This window comes from Hyperolius riggenbachi, chromosome 2 (assembly GCF_040937935.1).
Source record: "Hyperolius riggenbachi isolate aHypRig1 chromosome 2, aHypRig1.pri, whole genome shotgun sequence".
NCBI lineage: Eukaryota > Metazoa > Chordata > Amphibia > Anura > Hyperoliidae > Hyperolius > Hyperolius riggenbachi.
The window spans coordinates 5,723,458-5,744,266 of record NC_090647.1 but is presented as its reverse complement, the minus strand read 5'-3'; the positions used below and the strand labels follow the sequence as shown (position 1 = coordinate 5,744,266).

Sequence of the window (20,809 nt, the reverse complement as noted above, 5' to 3'; positions counted from 1 at the left end):
TAGGGGAGCATGCTGATCGGCTGAACCCGGCATGTTCTGCGAGCAAGGGTGACATGCCACTCGAACAGCTGATAGAGGTGGCAGCGCGGCTGATGGAGTCCTGCATTGGCTTTGTTGCTGGAATGTCTGGAGGATGTGGGCCTCTCTGCAGGGAACCGTCTTGGATAATGAGCTGCGGGGCCATGGTGGGATCGATGCGGGTGGCGATGCCGGTGGTCTGGCAGTAGCGGCGGTAGATCAGCAAGTTCCGTCCTACTCCCTCGTGTCTGCTGCGGTGCTTTCTGGGTCCTGCACGAGGGCCCCGAATAGCTGATGTTCTTGTCGACCTGCAGACTGCGACCCGATGGCTGGTGCAGAGCGAGACCAACATGCCCATGTCCTCCTCATCCTACCTCACTGTGAAGAGGAGCTCAGAGGTGAGTTGAGTTAAGATTACATTTAAAAAAGTTAAAAAGTCCAGAGCCCTGTGGCCGCAGTGTACAAGTCCGACTCCATCTTGGCAGACATAAAATTCCTATCCAGACGATCAAAAGCTTTTTCAGCATCGATGGTCATCATGATGACCTCCTGTCTTCTGCTTTTACAGCGGTGGATCAAATTAATCACTGTAAAAATATTATCTTGGATTTGCTTGTTTTCCATGAATACAGATTGTTGATTGCCTATAGGTTGATCAGCTACAGAGCTCAAGCGATTCACTAAGATTTTTTCAAATATTTTAACATCTGTATTGATCAATGAAATCGGTCTAAAATGAGAGCATTCTTCCAACGATTTCCCATCTTTAGGGATAAGGGTAACTATAGCGCTATTCGTTGTATTTGAGAAGATTTGATGTACACCAGCCTGTTTCACCATTTTACAGAAGACAGGGGCCGGCTCCTGTGCAAAATGTTGATAGAATTTGTTATTGTATCCGTCTGGTCCCGGGGTTTTACCTTTTGATGCTTTAGCTACTGATACCTCTCTGTCCTCTTGGCCAGTCTCCGGTAATGAGACTTTCATTAAGAAGTCATGAGGGTCTTCTAAATTGACTGTGTCTTTATTATATAGTTTTTCAGAGAAGTCCTTAAATGTTTTCAAATGATCTCTATATAGTTCGTTAAATAACCATATCTGTCTTTAATTTTCCCAATGAAGTTGGATTTTTTCCTTTTATTTAATAACTCTGCAAGGTCTCTCCGGTAATGAGACTTTCATTAAGAAGTCATGAGGGTCTTCTAAATTGACTGTGTCTTTATTATATAGTTTTTCAGAGAAGTCCTTAAATGTTTTCAAATGATCTCTATATAGTTCGTTAAATAACCATATCTGTCTTTAATTTTCCCAATGAAGTTGGATTTTTTCCTTTTATTTAATAACTCTGCAAGGATCTTCCCTGATGTATTTTTTACCATATATATATTGTTGTTTTTTTTGTTGTTTTTTTCATAGTTATGTAAACATCGGTCATTTAGAAGTTGATTTAATTCTGTCCTTATCCTAGTACTTTTAATGAAGTCATGGGCAGACAAAGTGGCCTTATGTAAAGCTTCGGCTCTCTGTAAACTAGAAAACAATTCTAACACCTTTCTTCCTTTTTTCCTTCCTTTTTTACTGTTTATGCAGATCAAAAAACCTCTTATAACACATTTAAGTGTCTCCCAAAGAATAGATGGGGACTCCACAGAGTGTTGATTTAGCTCAATAAATTCCAGAATGTTTTTTTTTTTTTATCCTGGAGTTTAACTTGTGGATCATCCAATACTGATGAGTTTATTCTCCATAAATACAAATACTAAACAAAATACAAGAATACACAACTTATAAATTATTTCCCAGCATTCCCCAGAAGTCAGTGGAGGAAGCCTTGTCATTTCCTGGATGGGATGGGCATCATTTGTGTGTGGCAATTTAGCGGGTTTTTCTTTGAAGATATGTCATTTATTTATTTATTGGATTTATTATGTAATATTTTTTAAATTATTCATGTATTTATTTATTTATTAGATTTATAAAGTGCCAACATATTACGCAGCGGTAAAATATTACGCAAAGGTCATAGGACCCCTTCTTCAGAGAATATGTTGTGTGGGACCCTGTTTTACACAGTATGTTATGGGAGCTCTATATCCTGCCTACTGATAGGTAAGCTCAGGGCCGGGCCGGGGCATAGGCTGGAGAGGCTCCAGCCTCAGGGCGCTGTGTAGGAGGGGCTGCACAATTCATTCAACTGTCATTCCTAATTGTGTATGAAGCAGAAAGAAATAAGAAAAGGGGATACATAGCAGTGACTGCAAGCCAGATAACTAGATATTAAGGTGTTGGGGAGGTTGTGGGCCCTGTGGCCTTCTTAGTCTAATAGCAATCAGTGTGTGACGGCTGGGGTGGGAGGGATGGAGGGGCGCACTTTGGTGTCTCAGCCTTGGGTGCTGGAGGACCTTGTCCCGGCTCTGGGTAAGCTAATAGTGGTAAATTTACAAGACGAATGGTTGATTTTTTGAAAAGTTCACAAACTTAAAGTATTCACAGTGGACTATATTGAAGTCTATGGGAGACAAACTTTGGGTTGAGTTCTCGCTATTTTTAGGACAAAGAGGAAATGTTTGAAAAGGACATCGAGAACTGGGCATTGCCATCGGGGCTAAGTATCATTGCTCAAATATAAATTAAATTAAACTTAAACATTAAATTAAAATTAAACATTCATTTTGGAGAGGGTCTTCTTATATTATTTCATTGAGAAAACAGAAAATAAGTGTAAACTATAATTAATACTAATAATATTCTTGTACCCAAACGCTGTGGTGGTGTTACGGAGCAGTACGATGCTAACACAGATAATTCCCAATCTACCACACAAGCCATGTGCATCCTCCAAATAATTGTTTTGTTTTGTAGTTTTTTGTTTTGTTTTGTTGGTTTGGTTTTCTTTTTTTTTGGGGGGGGGGGTTAAAATCAATATTTTTTTTTTATATTTTAATTTTACATTTTTCTTAAAAAAAATGTCGACTATTCCCAGCTATCATCACATGACGCTGTTTGCACAAGGATGTACAGCATTGTTATATGATATATTAGTGAGATGTAATATTCTGTAATAGCTTCTAATGTGTACTGACATACAGTGAAGTCCTCAGCTGATTGGAGAAACTAGTTGTTTTGTATTAATTTTGTTTTTTATATTTTTTCTTAAGCTGATACGCCCCATTAATACAATTTGACACACATTTATGAATTCTTGTACTATGTGCTGAATTGTGGGTGTAAATCTATCAGCATTATAATGTAACACACAGATTTCATTTTATTATTATTATTATTATTATTATTATGTATTTTCCCCCTGAGTAACAGTTTGCAATTGAAATGTTTTACAGCTAAAAACTGAATGTCCAGTAACGATATCATACATAAAACATCAGGTGAAAGAGCAGATAACACTCAACAACATACATACACATTACTTTATGCTTCATGTACTCATTGCAAGTTTTAGTTTTTAGTGGAAAGACTTCTCACATACAAACTAGGGGTCACTCTGAACTTCTGCTCAATTAATTTCACGTTAATATTTGCATTTTCACCTGGGCTCGACATTTTCACCTGACTTAATATGTTCATCTGACTCAATATTTTCACAAAAATATATATTGGTATTTTGCAAGTTACCCATTTTTCGGGAAAATCAGTGCTTTCTTAAAAATGGATTTTCTTACGTCCGTAGACTTCACTGCGTTTGGTGAGGATGTGTTTTCTCACGCCAGCCTATTTTTATGGAAATTATTTTCAGTAAGAAAATGTTTTTTGCATCTGAGCGAAACCTTGTTTTTTTTCTGTTTATAAAATTATGGTAAAATGCCATACCTGCTCATTGCTAGTGTAAACTCTTATTTGTGTGTAATAAGGAACATAAGTCCATGTGCTATGGTATAAATTTGCTTTGATAATTAATTCCATAATGTTAACATTTACCCAGCTAGCACAAGCATAATTTCTTGTGCTCATAAATTGTCAGTAACAAACTCCTGAGCAAAGAACTCAGATCCCACCAAGAATCCCATCCCTTCTGACTTCCACTGCAATTTGCTTGCAAAGTGGCCAATTTTGCTTCTCTGTAGTAATGATAATTACAGGCTGCTGGCTGTTCTTGTCAGCTAGTAGAGATGAGAAAAATCTCAGCTGTGCAAAAGGTAAGATCGCTAAAACTCACAGTACCTGATATACGGGTCACTTTTCTTAAGACAAAAATATTTTTGCTCAACTAAAAAGACAGTTCAACACTGTCCCAAGGGTGATTTCAGCTTCAGAAAAATATGCTTACTTTGTGAAATTTCAACCAAATGTTTTTTTTTTTTTTCAACTCATTTCACGTAAATATTTCCCTTCAAGGTGTGTTTATAATTTCTTATTTGGGCCAACAAATATTAGAAAAGCAACGAACAGGGTAACGTGAATAAATGAAGAATATTACAGAGTTTGGGGTAGCAGGCCAAGGTCATCTGAGGACAATTAGGCCCACATCTGACCAAGCTGACCAGAAAACTCAAAATTAGGGACAAAATGTAATCAGGCATGTTCATCGCTTTTGATTTTATATATATACTAGTAGACCTAAGCCCATTTAAAAACAGGCTCTAAATCTCTCTCACTGCCACATGTCAGCAGGAGTGCACCCGCCCACCACCCACACCCACTGGCCCGGTTATCCTCCTGTCCCAACGGCTACATATGCGCAGTAGCCAAAACACACAGGACACAGGGACAGGAGGATGATGCAGGGACAGTTAGGGTTTTATTACATAGGATATATATATATATATATATTATATATATATATATAAAAAAATGTTTTTTTTTTTTTTTTTTTTAAAGTAGCAATTCTCAGAAACCTAATTGTCATAAACCTAGTTCTCCTAAGTTTAGTTTCCTAAACATAGTTCTCCAAAGCCTTATTCTCCTACAATTAGTTATTCTAAACCTAATTTCCCTAACCCTAACTCTACTAAGTCTAATTCTCCTGAGCCTAGTTCTTCTAATTCATTTTCCTCCTAAACCTGGATCGCCTAAGCCTACCATATATACTCAAATACAAGTCGACCTTGTGTATAAGTTGACTCCAATATTCAACCCTCTTAAGCTGGAATGTTTTATTGACTCAAGTCTACCCAGCAAAGTCAATGGCTGCACTTGGGGCCAGGAGGGGTTAATAACTACACTGCATACAGTATTGCAGCCATTTACCTGTCCCTTACATGCAGCAATACCTCCTCTAGGCCCACAAGTGCAGCAATTATTCACCCCCTTCCTGCAGCCCAGTATTTCCCCCTGCCCCTTTCCTTCTTAATTGTTGTGGCCAGGACTTTCACACCTGTGTTTTCTTGACATTTCCTTTCTTCAAAAGTATCACTTACTGCTGTGTACATTGCTGCAAATGGAATGTCACTATTAGTACACACATTACTCTGTGCTCAGTGTTGCCTGTGACTCGTGTATAAGTCGACCTCTATACTTTATGAAGTGAAATAGACCTGAATTTCTAGACATATATACAGTAATTTTCCTAAGGCTAGCTGACCTGCGCACAATGCTCCTCACCCCAGTGCTTACACTTCTCAGGAAGCCTCGAGTTTAGCAGAATTAGAATTAGCTCAATAAGAGTTCAATCAATAAGAATGACTATAATTAACCTCCTTGCCGGTTATCCCGAGCTCAGCTCGGGGTAACCTGTGCAGGAAGATTTCTCAGGCCCCGCTGGGCCGATTTTATCAATTTTTTTTATTGCACGCAGCTAGCACTTTGCTAGCTGCATGCATATCTCGATCGCCGCCGACGATTCGCCGCAGACCCCTTGCGCAGCCTGGCCAATCAGTGCCAGGAAGCACTGAGGGGTGGATTGGGATTCCCTCTGATGTCATCGCGATCGTTGCCATTTCCTGCTTGCAAAGATCGCCGGCGGCGATCGGAGTAGGTAGGGGGATGCCGCTTGTCAGCGGCTATCATGTAGCTAGCGCTAGGCTAGCTACATGAATTTTAAAAAAAAATTCAAAAGTGCTGCGCCGCCCCCTTGCCGACATAATTGGAACGGCAAGGGGGTTAAGGTGAGTAGAGTTAGGAGAAGAAGAATTATGGCCTAGTTTACGAGAAACCCAGACTATCAAAGGAATCTTTACTGCCAGCAGAGGTGAATTAATCACAAATAATTCATTAATTAATAATCAATTATTACTTATTAATTAATGAAAAATAATTTATTTCAGTAAAGGACCCTGATTCAATGAACCTTTTTCCTGCATTTTCTCACACGAGAGGGATTTTCATCTTATCCACTAAATACCTTTTCAGCAGCAATTAGCAAGATGCTAAAAGGCTGGAAAGAAATGTAATTAATATCAAAGTTTAGTAGATTTGGGACAATTTATTTTAGTTATTATTTGACTTGATAAGAAGTAAAACAGCCAGGGTGAGAAAGGTTTAAGGATAGTTGGATAGGCACACATCTCTGACACGATGAAAGGCATTCATTGCTACTGCCTGGAAATGTCCCTCCTCTGTGGAGACCTGGCTGAGATCACCGACTGACACATAGTGCTTGCAGCTAATGAGAGATTCCATAATGCCCTTCATAAGTGTCCTCTGTGAGGAGGTAACCCCACCTTCATCTTACTTCCATGGTACCTGAATGAAGAGGTCGCCAATTCTCACCAGCAGAGATTTATCTCACTGGACATGACAGAAAGTTGTCACCTCGATTCCTGACCAGTGTTTGTATTCTCTGGCAGAGACCATGAAGAGGAAGAAGATGAACTATGTGCTGTCCATCCTGTGCCTGGCTATCTGCCTCCACCTCAGTGATGCGCAAAGTAAGTGACAGACCTTCATTTCCCTGGAATGTAACTTATGAGAAATACATACCTAGGCAACCATCACACAGCCACCCCAGCTAATCACACATGTGGCAGCCATTGCATGAGCACAATGTCCGATATACATAAACCTCACCATTGTGTGAGAGGAGGAGACACAAACTACTGCAGGGAAATCTCACCATTGTGGGAGGGGAGGAGACACACACTACTGCAGGGAGATCTCACCATTGTGGAAGGGGAGGAGACACAGACTACTGCAGGGAGATCTCACCATTGTGGGAGGGGAGGAGACACACACTACTGCAGGGAGATCTCACCATTGTGGGAGGGGAGGAGACACACACTACTGCAGGGAGATCTCACCATTGTGGGAGGGGAGGAGACACACACTACTGCAGGAAGATCTCACCATTGTGGGAGGGGAGGAGACACACTACTGCAGGGAGATCTCACCATTGTGGGAGGGGAGAAGACACAGACTACTGCAGGGAGATCTCACCATTGTGGGAGAGGAGGAGACAGAGGAGGAGACACAAACTACTGCAGGGAAATCTCACCATTGTGGGAGGGGAGGAGACACACACTACTGCAGGGAGATCTCACCATTGTGGGAGGGGAGGAGACACACACTACTGCAGGGAGATCTCACCATTGTGGGAGAGGAGGAGAAAGAGGAGGAGACACAAACTACTGCAGGGAAATCTCACCATTGTGGGAGGGGAGGAGACACACACTACTGCAGGGAGATCTCACCATTGTGGGAGGGGAGGAGACACTACTGCAGGGAGATCTCACCATTGTGGGAGGGGAGGAGACACACACTACTGCAGGGAGATCTCACCATTGTGGGAGAGGAGGAGACACTACTGCAGGGAGATCTCACCATTGTGGGAGGGGAGGAGACACAAACTACTGCAGGGAGATCTCACCATTGTGGAAGGGGAGGAGACACAAACTACTGCAGGGAGATCTTACCATTGTAGGAGGGGAGGAGACACACACTACTGCAGGGAGATCTCACCATTGTGGGAGGGGAGGAGACACAAACTACTGCAGGGAGATCTCACCATTGTGGGAGAGGAGGAGACACACACTACTGCAGGGAGATCTCACCATTGTGAGAGGGGAGGAGACACACACTACTGCAGGGAGATCTCACCATTGTGGGAGGGGAGGAGACACAAACTACTGCAGGGAGATCTCACCATTGTGGGAGAGGAGGAGACACACACTACTGCAGGGAGACCTCACCATTGTGGGAGGGGAGGAGACACAAACTACTGCAGGGAGATCTCACCATTGTGGGAGGGGAGGAGACACAAACTACTGCAGGGAGATCTCACCATTGTGGGAGGGGAGGAGACACAAACTACTGCAGCGAGATCTCACCGTTGTGGGAGGGGAGGAGACACAAACTACTGCAGGGAGATCTCACCATTGTGGGAGGGGAGGAGACACAAACTACTGCAGGGAGATCGCACCATTGTGGGATGGGAGGAGACTCAATCTACTGCAGGGAGATCTCACCATTGTGGGAGGGGAGGAGACACACACTACTTCAGGGAGACCTCACCATTGTGGGAGGGGAGGAGACACAAACTACTGCAGGGAGATCTCACCATTGTGGGAGAGGAGGAGACACACACTACTGCAGGGAGATCTCACCATTGTGAGAGGGGAGGAGACACACTACTGCAGGGAGATCTCACCATTGTGGGAGGGGAGGAGACACAAACTACTGCAGGGAGATCTCACCATTGTGGGAGGGGAGGAGACACACACTACTGCAGGGAGACCTCACCATTGTGGGAGCGGAGGAGACACAAACTACTGCAGGGAGATCTCACCATTGTGGGAGAGGAGGAGACACACACTACTGCAGGGAGATCTCACCATTGTGAGAGGGGAGGAGACACACTACTGCAGGGAGATCTCACCATTGTGGGAGGGGAGGAGACACAAACTACTGCAGGGAGATCTCACCATTGTGGGAGGGGAAGAGACACAAACTACTGCAGGGAGATCTCACCACTGTGGAAGGGGAGGAGACGCACACTACTGCAGGGAGATCTCACCATAGTGGGAGGGGAGGAGACACAAACTACTGCATGGAGATCTCACCATTGTAGGAGAGGAGGAGACACACTACTGCAGGGAGATCTCACCATTGTGGGAGGGGAGGAGACACACACTACTGCAGGGAGATCTCACCATTGTAGAAGGGGAAGAGACACAAACTACTGCAGGGAGATCTCACCACTGTGGAAGGGGAGGAGACGCACACTACTGCAGGGAGATCTCACCATAGTGGGAGGGGAGGAGACACAAACTACTGCATGGAGATCTCACCATTGTAGGAGGGGAGGAGATACACTACTGCAGGGAGATCTCACCATTGTGGGAGGGGAGGAGACACACACTACTGCAGGGAGATCTCACCATTGTGGGAGGGGAGGAGACACACTACTGCAGGGAGATCTCACCATTGTGGGAGGGGAGGAGACACAAACTACTGCAGGGAGATCTTACCATTGTGGGAGGGGAGGAGACACACACTACTGCAGGGAGACCTCACCATTGTGGGAGCGGAGGAGACACAAACTACTGCAGGGAGATCTCACCATTGTGGGAGAGGAGGAGACACACACTACTGCAGGGAGATCTCACCATTGTGAGAGGGGAGGAGAAACACTACTGCAGGGAGATCTCACCATTGTGGGAGGGGAGGAGACACAAACTACTGCAGGGAGATCTCACCATTGTGGGAGGGGAAGAGACACAAACTACTGCAGGGAGATCTCACCACTGTGGAAGGGGAGGAGACGCACACTACTGCAGGGAGATCTCACCATAGTGGGAGGGGAGGAGACACAAACTACTGCAGGGAGATCTCACCATTGTAGGAGGGGAGGAGACACACTACTGCAGGGAGATCTCACCATTGTGGGAGGGGAGGAGACACACACTACTGCAGGGAGATCTCACCATTGTGGGAGGGGAGGAGACATACTACTGCAGGGAGATCTCACCATTGTGGGAGGGGAGGAGATACACACTACTGCAGGGAGATCTCACCATTGTGGGAGGGGAGGAGACACACACTACTGCAGGGAGATCTCACCATTGTGGGAGGGGAGGAGACACACACTACTGCAGGGAGATCTCACCATTGTAGGAGGGGAGGAGACACACTACTGCAGGGAGATCTCACCATTGTGGGAGGGGAGGAGACACAAACTACTGCAGGAAGATCTCACAATTGTGGGAGGGGAGGAGACACACTACTGCAGGGAGATCTCATCATTGTGGAAGGGGAGGAGACACACACTACTGCAGGGAGATCTCACAATTGTGGGAGGGGAAGAGACACAAACTACTGCAGGGAGATCTCACCATTGTGGGAGGGGAGGAGACACAAACTACTGCAGGGAAATCTCACCATTGTGGGAGGGGAGGAGACAGACACAACTGCAGGGAGACCTCACCATTGTGGGAGGGGAGGAGACACAGACTACTGCAGGGGGATCTCACCATTGTGGGAGGGGAGGAGACACAAACTACTGCAGGGAGACCTCACCATTGTGGGAGGGGAGGAGACACAAACTACTGCAGGGAGATCTCACCATTGTGGGAGGGGAGGAGACACAAACTACTGCAGGGAGATCTCACCATTGTGGGAGGGGAGGAGACACAAACTACTGCAGCGAGATCTCACCGTTGTGGGAGGGGAGGAGACACAAACTACTGCAGGGAGATCTCACCATTGTGGGAGGGGAGGAGACACAAACTACTGCAGGGAGATCGCACCATTGTGGGATGGGAGGAGACTCAATCTACTGCAGGGAGATCTCACCATTGTGGGAGGGGAGGAGACACACACTACTTCAGGGAGACCTCACCATTGTGGGAGGGGAGGAGACACAAACTACTGCAGGGAGATCTCACCATTGTGGGAGAGGAGGAGACACACACTACTGCAGGGAGATCTCACCATTGTGAGAGGGGAGGAGACACACTACTGCAGGGAGATCTCACCATTGTGGGAGGGGAGGAGACACAAACTACTGCAGGGAGATCTCACCATTGTGGGAGGGGAGGAGACACACACTACTGCAGGGAGACCTCACCATTGTGGGAGCGGAGGAGACACAAACTACTGCAGGGAGATCTCACCATTGTGGGAGAGGAGGAGACACACACTACTGCAGGGAGATCTCACCATTGTGAGAGGGGAGGAGACACACTACTGCAGGGAGATCTCACCATTGTGGGAGGGGAGGAGACACAAACTACTGCAGGGAGATCTCACCATTGTGGGAGGGGAAGAGACACAAACTACTGCAGGGAGATCTCACCACTGTGGAAGGGGAGGAGACGCACACTACTGCAGGGAGATCTCACCATAGTGGGAGGGGAGGAGACACAAACTACTGCATGGAGATCCCACCATTGTAGGAGGGGAGGAGACACACTACTGCAGGGAGATCTCACCATTGTGGGAGGGGAGGAGACACACACTACTGCAGGGAGATCTCACCATTGTAGAAGGGGAAGAGACACAAACTACTGCAGGGAGATCTCACCACTGTGGAAGGGGAGGAGACGCACACTACTGCAGGGAGATCTCACCATAGTGGGAGGGGAGGAGACACAAACTACTGCATGGAGATCTCACCATTGTAGGAGGGGAGGAGACACACTACTGCAGGGAGATCTCACCATTGTGGGAGGGGAGGAGACACACACTACTGCAGGGAGATCTCACCATTGTGGGAGGGGAGGAGACACACTACTGCAGGGAGATCTCACCATTGTGGGAGGGGAGGAGACACAAACTACTGCAGGGAGATCTTACCATTGTGGGAGGGGAGGAGACACACACTACTGCAGGGAGACCTCACCATTGTGGGAGCGGAGGAGACACAAACTACTGCAGGGAGATCTCACCATTGTGGGAGAGGAGGAGACACACACTACTGCAGGGAGATCTCACCATTGTGAGAGGGGAGGAGAAACACTACTGCAGGGAGATCTCACCATTGTGGGAGGGGAGGAGACACAAACTACTGCAGGGAGATCTCACCATTGTGGGAGGGGAAGAGACACAAACTACTGCAGGGAGATCTCACCACTGTGGAAGGGGAGGAGACGCACACTACTGCAGGGAGATCTCACCATAGTGGGAGGGGAGGAGACACAAACTACTGCAGGGAGATCTCACCATTGTAGGAGGGGAGGAGACACACACTACTGCAGGGAGATCTCACCATTGTGGGAGGGGAGGAGACACACACTACTGCAGGGAGATCTCACCATTGTGGGAGGGGAGGAGACACACACTACTGCAGGGAGATCTCACCATTGTGGGAGGGGAGGAGACACACACTACTGCAGGGAGATCTCACCATTGTAGGAGGGGAGGAGACACACTACTGCAGGGAGATCTCACCATTGTGGGAGGGGAGGAGACACAAACTACTGCAGGAAGATCTCACAATTGTGGGAGGGGAGGAGACACACTACTGCAGGGAGATCTCATCATTGTGGAAGGGGAGGAGACACACACTACTGCAGGGAGATCTCACAATTGTGGGAGGGGAAGAGACACAAACTACTGCAGGGAGATCTCACCATTGTGGGAGGGGAGGAGACACAAACTACTGCAGGGAAATCTCACCATTGTGGGAGGGGAGGAGACAGACACAACTGCAGGGAGACCTCACCATTGTGGGAGGGGAGGAGACACAGACTACTGCAGGGGGATCTCACCATTGTGGGAGGGGAGGAGACACAAACTACTGCAGGGAGATCTCACCATTGTGGGAGGGGAGGAGACACACACTACTGCAGGGAGATCTCACCATTGTGGGAGAGGAGGAGACACAAACTACTGCAGGGAAATCTCACCATTGTGGGAGGGGAGGAGACACAAACTACTGCAGGGAGATCTCACCATTGTAGGAGGGGAGGAGACACACTACTGCAGGGAGATCTCATCATTGTAGGAGGGGAGGAGACAGAGACTACTGCAGGGAGATCTCACCATTGTGGGAGGAGACACACACTACTGCAGGGAGATCTCACTATTGTGGGAGGGGAGGAGACACACACTACTGCAGGGAGATCTCACCATTGTGGGAGGGGAGGAGACACAAACTACTGCAGGGAGATCTCACCATTGTGGGAGAGGAGGAGACACACACTACTGCAGGGAGATCTCACCATTGTGAGAGGGGAGGAGAAACACTACTGCAGGGAGATCTCACCATTGTGGGAGGGGAGGAGACACAAACTACTGCAGGGAGATCTCACCATTGTGGGAGGGGAAGAGACACAAACTACTGCAGGGAGATCTCACCACTGTGGAAGGGGAGGAGACGCACACTACTGCAGGGAGATCTCACCATAGTGGGAGGGGAGGAGACACAAACTACTGCAGGGAGATCTCACCATTGTAGGAGGGGAGGAGACACACTACTGCAGGGAGATCTCACCATTGTGGGAGGGGAGGAGACACACACTACTGCAGGGAGATCTCACCATTGTGGGAGGGGAGGAGACATACTACTGCAGGGAGATCTCACCATTGTGGGAGGGGAGGAGACACACACTACTGCAGGGAGATCTCACCATTGTGGGAGGGGAGGAGACACACACTACTGCAGGGAGATCTCACCATTGTGGGAGGGGAGGAGACACACACTACTGCAGGGAGATCTCACCATTGTAGGAGGGGAGGAGACACACTACTGCAGGGAGATCTCACCATTGTGGGAGGGGAGGAGACACAAACTACTGCAGGAAGATCTCACAATTGTGGGAGGGGAGGAGACACACTACTGCAGGGAGATCTCATCATTGTGGAAGGGGAGGAGACACACACTACTGCAGGGAGATCTCACAATTGTGGGAGGGGAAGAGACACAAACTACTGCAGGGAGATCTCACCATTGTGGGAGGGGAGGAGACACAAACTACTGCAGGGAAATCTCACCATTGTGGGAGGGGAGGAGACAGACACAACTGCAGGGAGACCTCACCATTGTGGGAGGGGAGGAGACACAGACTACTGCAGGGGGATCTCACCATTGTGGGAGGGGAGGAGACACAAACTACTGCAGGGAGATCTCACCATTGTGGGAGGGGAGGAGACACACACTACTGCAGGGAGATCTCACCATTGTGGGAGAGGAGGAGACACAAACTACTGCAGGGAAATCTCACCATTGTGGGAGGGGAGGAGACACAAACTACTGCAGGGAGATCTCACCATTGTAGGAGGGGAGGAGACACACTACTGCAGGGAGATCTCATCATTGTAGGAGGGGAGGAGACAGAGACTACTGCAGGGAGATCTCACCATTGTGGGAGGAGACACACACTACTGCAGGGAGATCTCACTATTGTGGGAGGGGAGGAGACACACACTACTGCAGGGAGATCTCACCATTGTGGGAGGGGAGGAGACACAAACTACTGCAGGGAGATCTCACCATTGTGGGAGGGGAGGAGACACACACTACTGCAGGGAGATCTCACCATTGTGGGAGGGGAGGAGACACAAACTACTGCAGGGAAGTAAAGCGCTGCGGAATATGTTGGCGCTATATAAATAAAAAATAATAAAATAATAATTGTGGGAGGGGAGGAGACACACACTACTGCAGGAAGATCTCACCATTGTGGGAGGGAGGAGACACAAACTACTCCAGGGAGATCTCACCATTGTGGGAGGGGAGGAGACACACACTACTGCAGGGAGATCTCGCCATTGTGGGAGGGGAGGAGACAGACACAAACTACTGCAGGGAGATCTTAGTAAAAAGTAATATAATTAGCCCCGCAGTGGTGGCTGGAGGATGGAATCTGACCCTTATATACATCTCTGCAGCAGATGGGGGGGGGTGCATGTGTGTGTGTGGGGGGGGGGGGGCAGATAAGCGCTGTGATGTGACCGTTACTGACGTGAGTTCTCTCTCTTCTCTTGCAGCTCTCTCCATGTGTAAGTATGGCTCCACGTCCTCACTGTAAGTACCACCATAGGATCTCATGTCTCGGGACAGAGAAGATCTTCCAATCACCAGTAGAGGCTTGCTCTTTGATTTATCTTGTATTGGTTGTATGACCAACCACTTCTCAGTGTACAGGATTGGCAGTGTCCCCTGTGTTCCCAATGTTTGCACTGTGGGTGGCTTCTTGCTCTGGGGACATTCTCTGATTGGCCATGAGAAGCCAATCACTGTCCTCCAGAAGCTGGCCAGGAAGCACCATGTTGCTCTATTAGTGGTCAGTATTGTTGGTCAGGAAGTCCATTAGGGACGCATGGTTTAGCATCTGATTATCAGGTCATTAGTATTCAATATTTAACTTCTTTCCCCCTAAAGCTCAGCCAATAGAAGCTCAGCAATCACTGATGACAATGTGAAACGTCTGTGCCGGTAATGAGGGGTGTTTTGGAGCCACCAAACCGAGTGTCATGAAGTATGGCCGGCGTCAGTGGTGGAGCAGATAAGCTGCTGATTCCGGTAACACCTTTAATGACAACTGTACATGGTGTATGGCAAGCTTTCCAAACGTTGAGCTTCTTCTCCAGCCATTACACAGAACTGGATTCCCAAATCAAGACTTGTTGGTTTGATGTCAGCAAACAGTATTATGACTTTTTTGTGGCCCTTAAACCCGTTTCTTTCACCCTACGGTGATAGCAGTCATTGCAGTGGCAGGAAAACTAAAATGTCACAATAACAAGGTGTCATTAATGTCTGGGAAGTCTTTAGCCGGAGGGAAGTGGACAATGTTTAGTATCTCTCTCTAGACATAAGGATTATCCAGGATGACACTCGCCATGGGGAGCGGCGGAGGAAAAACAGAAAGAACAGAAGCCATAATGTCACCGCATGTGTGATATCAGGGCGGGGTCAGCTTTGCATGGTGGAATTACTGCGTTACCTGAAAGACGTAGCACGTGGTATACACCGGATGCAATTCCAATTGAATATGAACATTGGTGTGAATGCCGACACTGAACCCCGTGTGTTCATATCACCAGTGATGAACATAAGAGTTGTGGAGAGGAGGAAGGTCCTATCAGGACACTGGAACACAAGGGGCGTAGGCAGGGGGGTAGGCAGGGCCAGGACAAGGTCCTCCAGAACCTGAGGCAGAGACTCCAAAGTGCACCCCCTGCAGGCCCCGCCTCTCATGAAAATGTAGCCACATCCCCCCAGTACACAGTAGATAGCCAGATATGCCCATAGGTAGCCAGATCCCCCCTCTGTATAATAATTCTGATGTCCCCCCAGCTGTGGGCAGAGAGCGTCACTCACCTCTCCAAGTTTCTCCAGCTTCTCTTCAGCGCCCCCTGTTGTCTGGTCTTCATGGCTGCAGCTAGTGTCGCTCATCATGTAACTTGAGGGCAAGTACCGACAAGCCACCTGATGAGAGATGATGGTTTCAGCCATGGATGGAGCTAAGCAACGCTGGAAATCAGAAGCTGGAGATGTGGTGAGGGAATCTAGAGAGGCGAGAGTGATTGAGGGGGAGAGGAAGGTGCCCTGACAGAATGGTGCCCAGAGGCTGGAGCCTCTTCAACCTAATCCTTGGCCCGGCCCTGGGAGTGGGGGCAGGAATGTAATTACCTATACCCTGATCCCTCTTCCAATCTCTGGAATCATCCGACATGAGGAGGCACCCTGTCTGTGTCTATGAGAAAGCCTGGCACAGGCAGAGGGGAATCTGAGGCTCAGGTGATGGTGGAGAAAGCTGTTTTGTCAAGCCCAGAGCATGTGACCTCGGCCAGCCTATAGTAAAGCTGGGGACTTTACTCCCTGATGATTACACACAAAATAAATTAAACTAATTAGAAATGAATATCGAAAATGTTATGCCATTTGATCCAAACCCGATGATATGTTAAAAAACAATGATAATAAACAGATTCATTACCAGCCATGAAAACAATCCTTACATCAGTTTCCTGGCATCCCCTACACAGCTGCAATCACAGATTGATGGAAGGAGGGCTGCACTGTGAATCACACAGTGTCCTTGCTTACAGGAGAGGAGAGCAGAATGATTGTTCATCAGCATTATTAAGTGTTGTCCAATAAGCAGGTGGGGGAGGGGCTTGTAGGTTGCAGAGGGAGGGTATGCAGCTAATATCTGCTGGCTGTGCTGAGTGGTTGGGCTAAATCACTGGACTAGTAGGGCAAATATAACTTAGATTTGAATGTGAATGACTCTTCCAAGATGTCTATCCATTAAGGAAATGTATTTCTTTTTTGAACAGATGCCAAAGCCTGCAGCAATTGCAACACCACAACAAGCACCAACTGTGCTGCTAATTCTGGCTATGCCTCATGTTCCTGCAAGCCTGGATATGTGGGTGACGGCTGGAACTGCACAATCATGGCGTTCTGTAATACATATACATGCTGTCCTGATGGCTACACCTGGAATAACGACAATAAGCAATGTGTGGACATCAATGAGTGTGCCAACCCTACACTGAACAAGTGTTCTCCAACAGACACCTGTGTCAACCGGAATGGCATCCACTTGTGTATTATAAACAGAAAGGCCCCATGTGGAGGCCCCGGATCTATCTCCTGCACCAGTGACCAGGACTGTCTGAGGATCAGTGGGGAAGCTCAGTGTGCTGACCCTTGTTATAACTACCAACAGATCAATGGAGCCAACCGGCTGGCCAACATCAACTCCACCGGAAGATTCCCCAATGACCGGAACCTCTTTGGTTGGTACCGTTATGTAGGCACTGGATCCAGCCTGAAGGAAGGGTGTGTTGGACCTCTGAAGTGTGGATCCCTGGAACCATACACTCTCGGAGGAATCCACCCAAAGATTGGAGATGGGATCCAGATGGTGCCTCTGCAGATCAACAGTGTGGCCTCCGGATGTTACAATGGGTCGAGTATTCCAGTGAAAGCCTGTCCTGGGGGATATTACGTCTACAAGTTCTCTGGAGCTCTCAAATTTGATGTCTACTGCACAGGTGAGTCACTATTCTGTGCTTGTTACCTTGACAAAGGGGACCCCACGGGGCCCCAAAATGAATCGTTGGTGTATGGAATTGAACTGTGTCACTATACTTGAATAAAGCATTGAACTTGGTTCATTGAGTATGCAGACCTTCCAAATTCTTCTATATCTTACAGTGGTCCGGCACCTCCACGGTGGTGTGCGATTCTACATCGATTTGTGTATTTAATTGGCCTGGTTCCAAGCTCTGTGCAATTTGCAGTAAATGTTTATTCAGGCCACAAAGATTGGCACCTCACTGACCATCAACTTCAGATCAGAGGAGATTTGTTTGTTAGCAGGATGTGTTGCTCATCTGTCAGGCTTGTCTGGTCAATAACCACAGTTCAGATTGTATGCCCATATGACTGACCCAGAGTCCAGCCAGTAACACCTGCACAATCTCCTGCCTAACACAATACTACAATACACTGTGCAGATAGACACGGAGCATACAGTCTGACAGGTAGTTAATCCACCAGGCAGGACCTGATAATTCTTCGCAATGCAATATGGGCACAGTGGATATACTGTATATATATATATATATATATATATATATATATATATATATATATATATATATATATATATATACACATATATATATACACAGTGGTGTGAAAAACTATTTGCCCCCTTCCTGATTTCTTATTCTTTTGCATGTTTGTCACACTTAAATGTTTCTGCTCATCAAAAACCGTTAACCATTAGTCAAAGATAACATAATTGAACACAAAATGCAGTTTTAAATGATGGTTTTTATTATTTAGTCAGGAAAAAAAACTCAAAACCTACATGGCCCTGTGTGAAAAAGAAATTGCCCCCTTAACCTAATAACTGGTTGGGCCACCCTTAGCAGCAATAACTGCAATCAAGCATTTGCGATAACTTGCAACGAGTCTTTTACAGCGCTCTGGAGGAATTTTGGCCCACTCATCTTTGCAGAATTGTTGTAATTCAGCTTTATTTGAGGGTTTTCTAGCATGAACCGCCTTTTTAAGGTCATGCCACAACATCTCAATAGGATTCAGGTCAGGACTTTGACTAGGCCTCTCCAAAATCTTCATTTTGTTTTTCTTCAGCCATTCAGAGGTGAATTTGCTGGTGTGTTTTGGGTCATTGTCCTGCTGCAGCACCCAAGATCGCTTCAGCTTGAGTTGACGAACAGATGGCCAGACATTCTCCTTCAGGATTTTGACAGTAGAATTCATGGTTCCATCTATCACAGCATGCCTTCCAGGTCCTGAAGCAGCAAAACAACCCCAGACCATCACACTACCACCACCAAATTTTACTGTTGGTATGATGTTCTTCTGCTGAGATGCTGTGTTACTTCTACGCCAGATGTAACGGGACACGCACCTTCCAAAAAGTTCAACTTTTGTCTCGTCGGTCCACAAGGTATTTTCCCAAAAGTCTTGGCAATCATTGAGATGTTTTTTAGCAAAATTGAGACGAGCCTTAATGTTCTTTTTGCTTAAAAGTGGTTTGCGCCTTGGATATCTTCCATGCAGGCCGTTTTTGCCCAGTCTCTTTCTTATGGTGGAGTCGTGAACACTGACCTTAATTGAGGCAAGTGAGGCCTGCAGTTCTTTAGATGTTGTCCTGGGGTCTTTTGTGGCCTCTCAGATGAGTTTTCTCTGCGCTCTTGGGGTAATTTTGGTCGGCCGGCCACTCCTGGGAAGGTTTATCACTGTTCCATGTGTTTGTCATTTGTGGATAATGGCTCTCACTGTGGTTTGCTGGAGTCCCAAAGCTTTAGAAATGGCTTTATAACCTTTACCAGACTGATAGATTTCAATTACAGTACTTTTGTTCTCATTTGTTCCTGAATTTCTTTGGATCTTGGCATGATGTCTAGCTTTTGAGGTATTTTTGGTCTACTTCTCTGTGTCAGATAGCTCCTATTTAAGTGATTTCCCGATTGAAACAGGTGTGGCAGTAATCAGGCCTGGGGGTGACTACAGAAATTGAACTCAGGTGTAATAAACCACCTTTAAGTTATTTTTTAACAAGGGGGGGCAATCACTTTTTCACACAGGGCGATGTAGATTTGGAGGTTTTTTTACTCACTAAATAATAAAAACCATCATTTAAAACTGCATTTTGTGTTCAATTAGGTTATCTTTGACTAATAGCTAACAGTTTTTGATGAGCAGAAACATTTAAGTGTGACAAACATGCAAAAGAATAAGAAATCAGGAAGGGGGCAAATAGTTTTTCACACCACTGTATATATATACAGTATATATATATATATATATATATATATATATATATATATATATATATATATATATATATATATATATATTATACATACACATTGGGATTGGGATGTGAAAGTTTGGGCAAACTTGTTAATCCTCATGATTTTCCTGTATAAATTGTTGTTTTTTACGATAAAAAATGCCAGTTAAATATAACATATAGGAGACACACACAGTGATATTTGAGAAGTGAAATTAAGTTTATTGGATTTACAGAAAGTGCGCAGTAATTGTTTAAATAAAATGAGTGCATAGATTTGGGCACTGTTGTCATTTTGGAATGTCCAGCTCAGTCCCCAGACCTGAATAGAATTGAATATAGAATAGAATTGAAAATCTGTGGTGTGAGTTGAAGAGAGCTGTCCATGCTCGGAAGCCATCAAACCTGAATGAACTAGAGATGTTTTGTAAAGAGGAATGGTCCAAAATACCTTCAACCAGAATCCAGACTCTCATTGGAACCTACAGGAAGCGTTTAGAGGCTGTAATTTCTGCAAAAGGAGGATCTACTAAATATTGATTTCATTTCTTTTCCCAAATTTATGCACCTGCCTAATTTTGTTTAAACAATTATTGCGCACTTTCTGTAAATCCAATAAACTTCATTTCACTTTTCAAACATCACTGTGTGTGTCTCCTATATAGTATATT

The 20,809-nt window shown here is 46.1% G+C and overlaps 1 protein-coding gene across 1 annotated transcript in view; it reads left to right on the top strand.

Annotated features, from left to right (window-relative positions):
* The first annotated feature begins 368 nt into the window (after positions 1 to 368).
* The window catches only part of LOC137542094 (uromodulin-like), a 71,701-nt gene continuing 51,260 nt past the window's right edge, over positions 369 to 20,809 (top strand). Inside the window, exons 1-5 of the mRNA XM_068263762.1 lie at positions 369 to 416; positions 2,570 to 2,627; positions 6,762 to 6,842; positions 14,839 to 14,850; positions 17,137 to 17,863. Of these exons, the coding sequence (XP_068119863.1) occupies positions 369 to 416; positions 2,570 to 2,627; positions 6,762 to 6,842; positions 14,839 to 14,850; positions 17,137 to 17,863 (926 nt within the window). The remainder of the gene's footprint in view (positions 417 to 2,569; positions 2,628 to 6,761; positions 6,843 to 14,838; positions 14,851 to 17,136; positions 17,864 to 20,809) is intronic.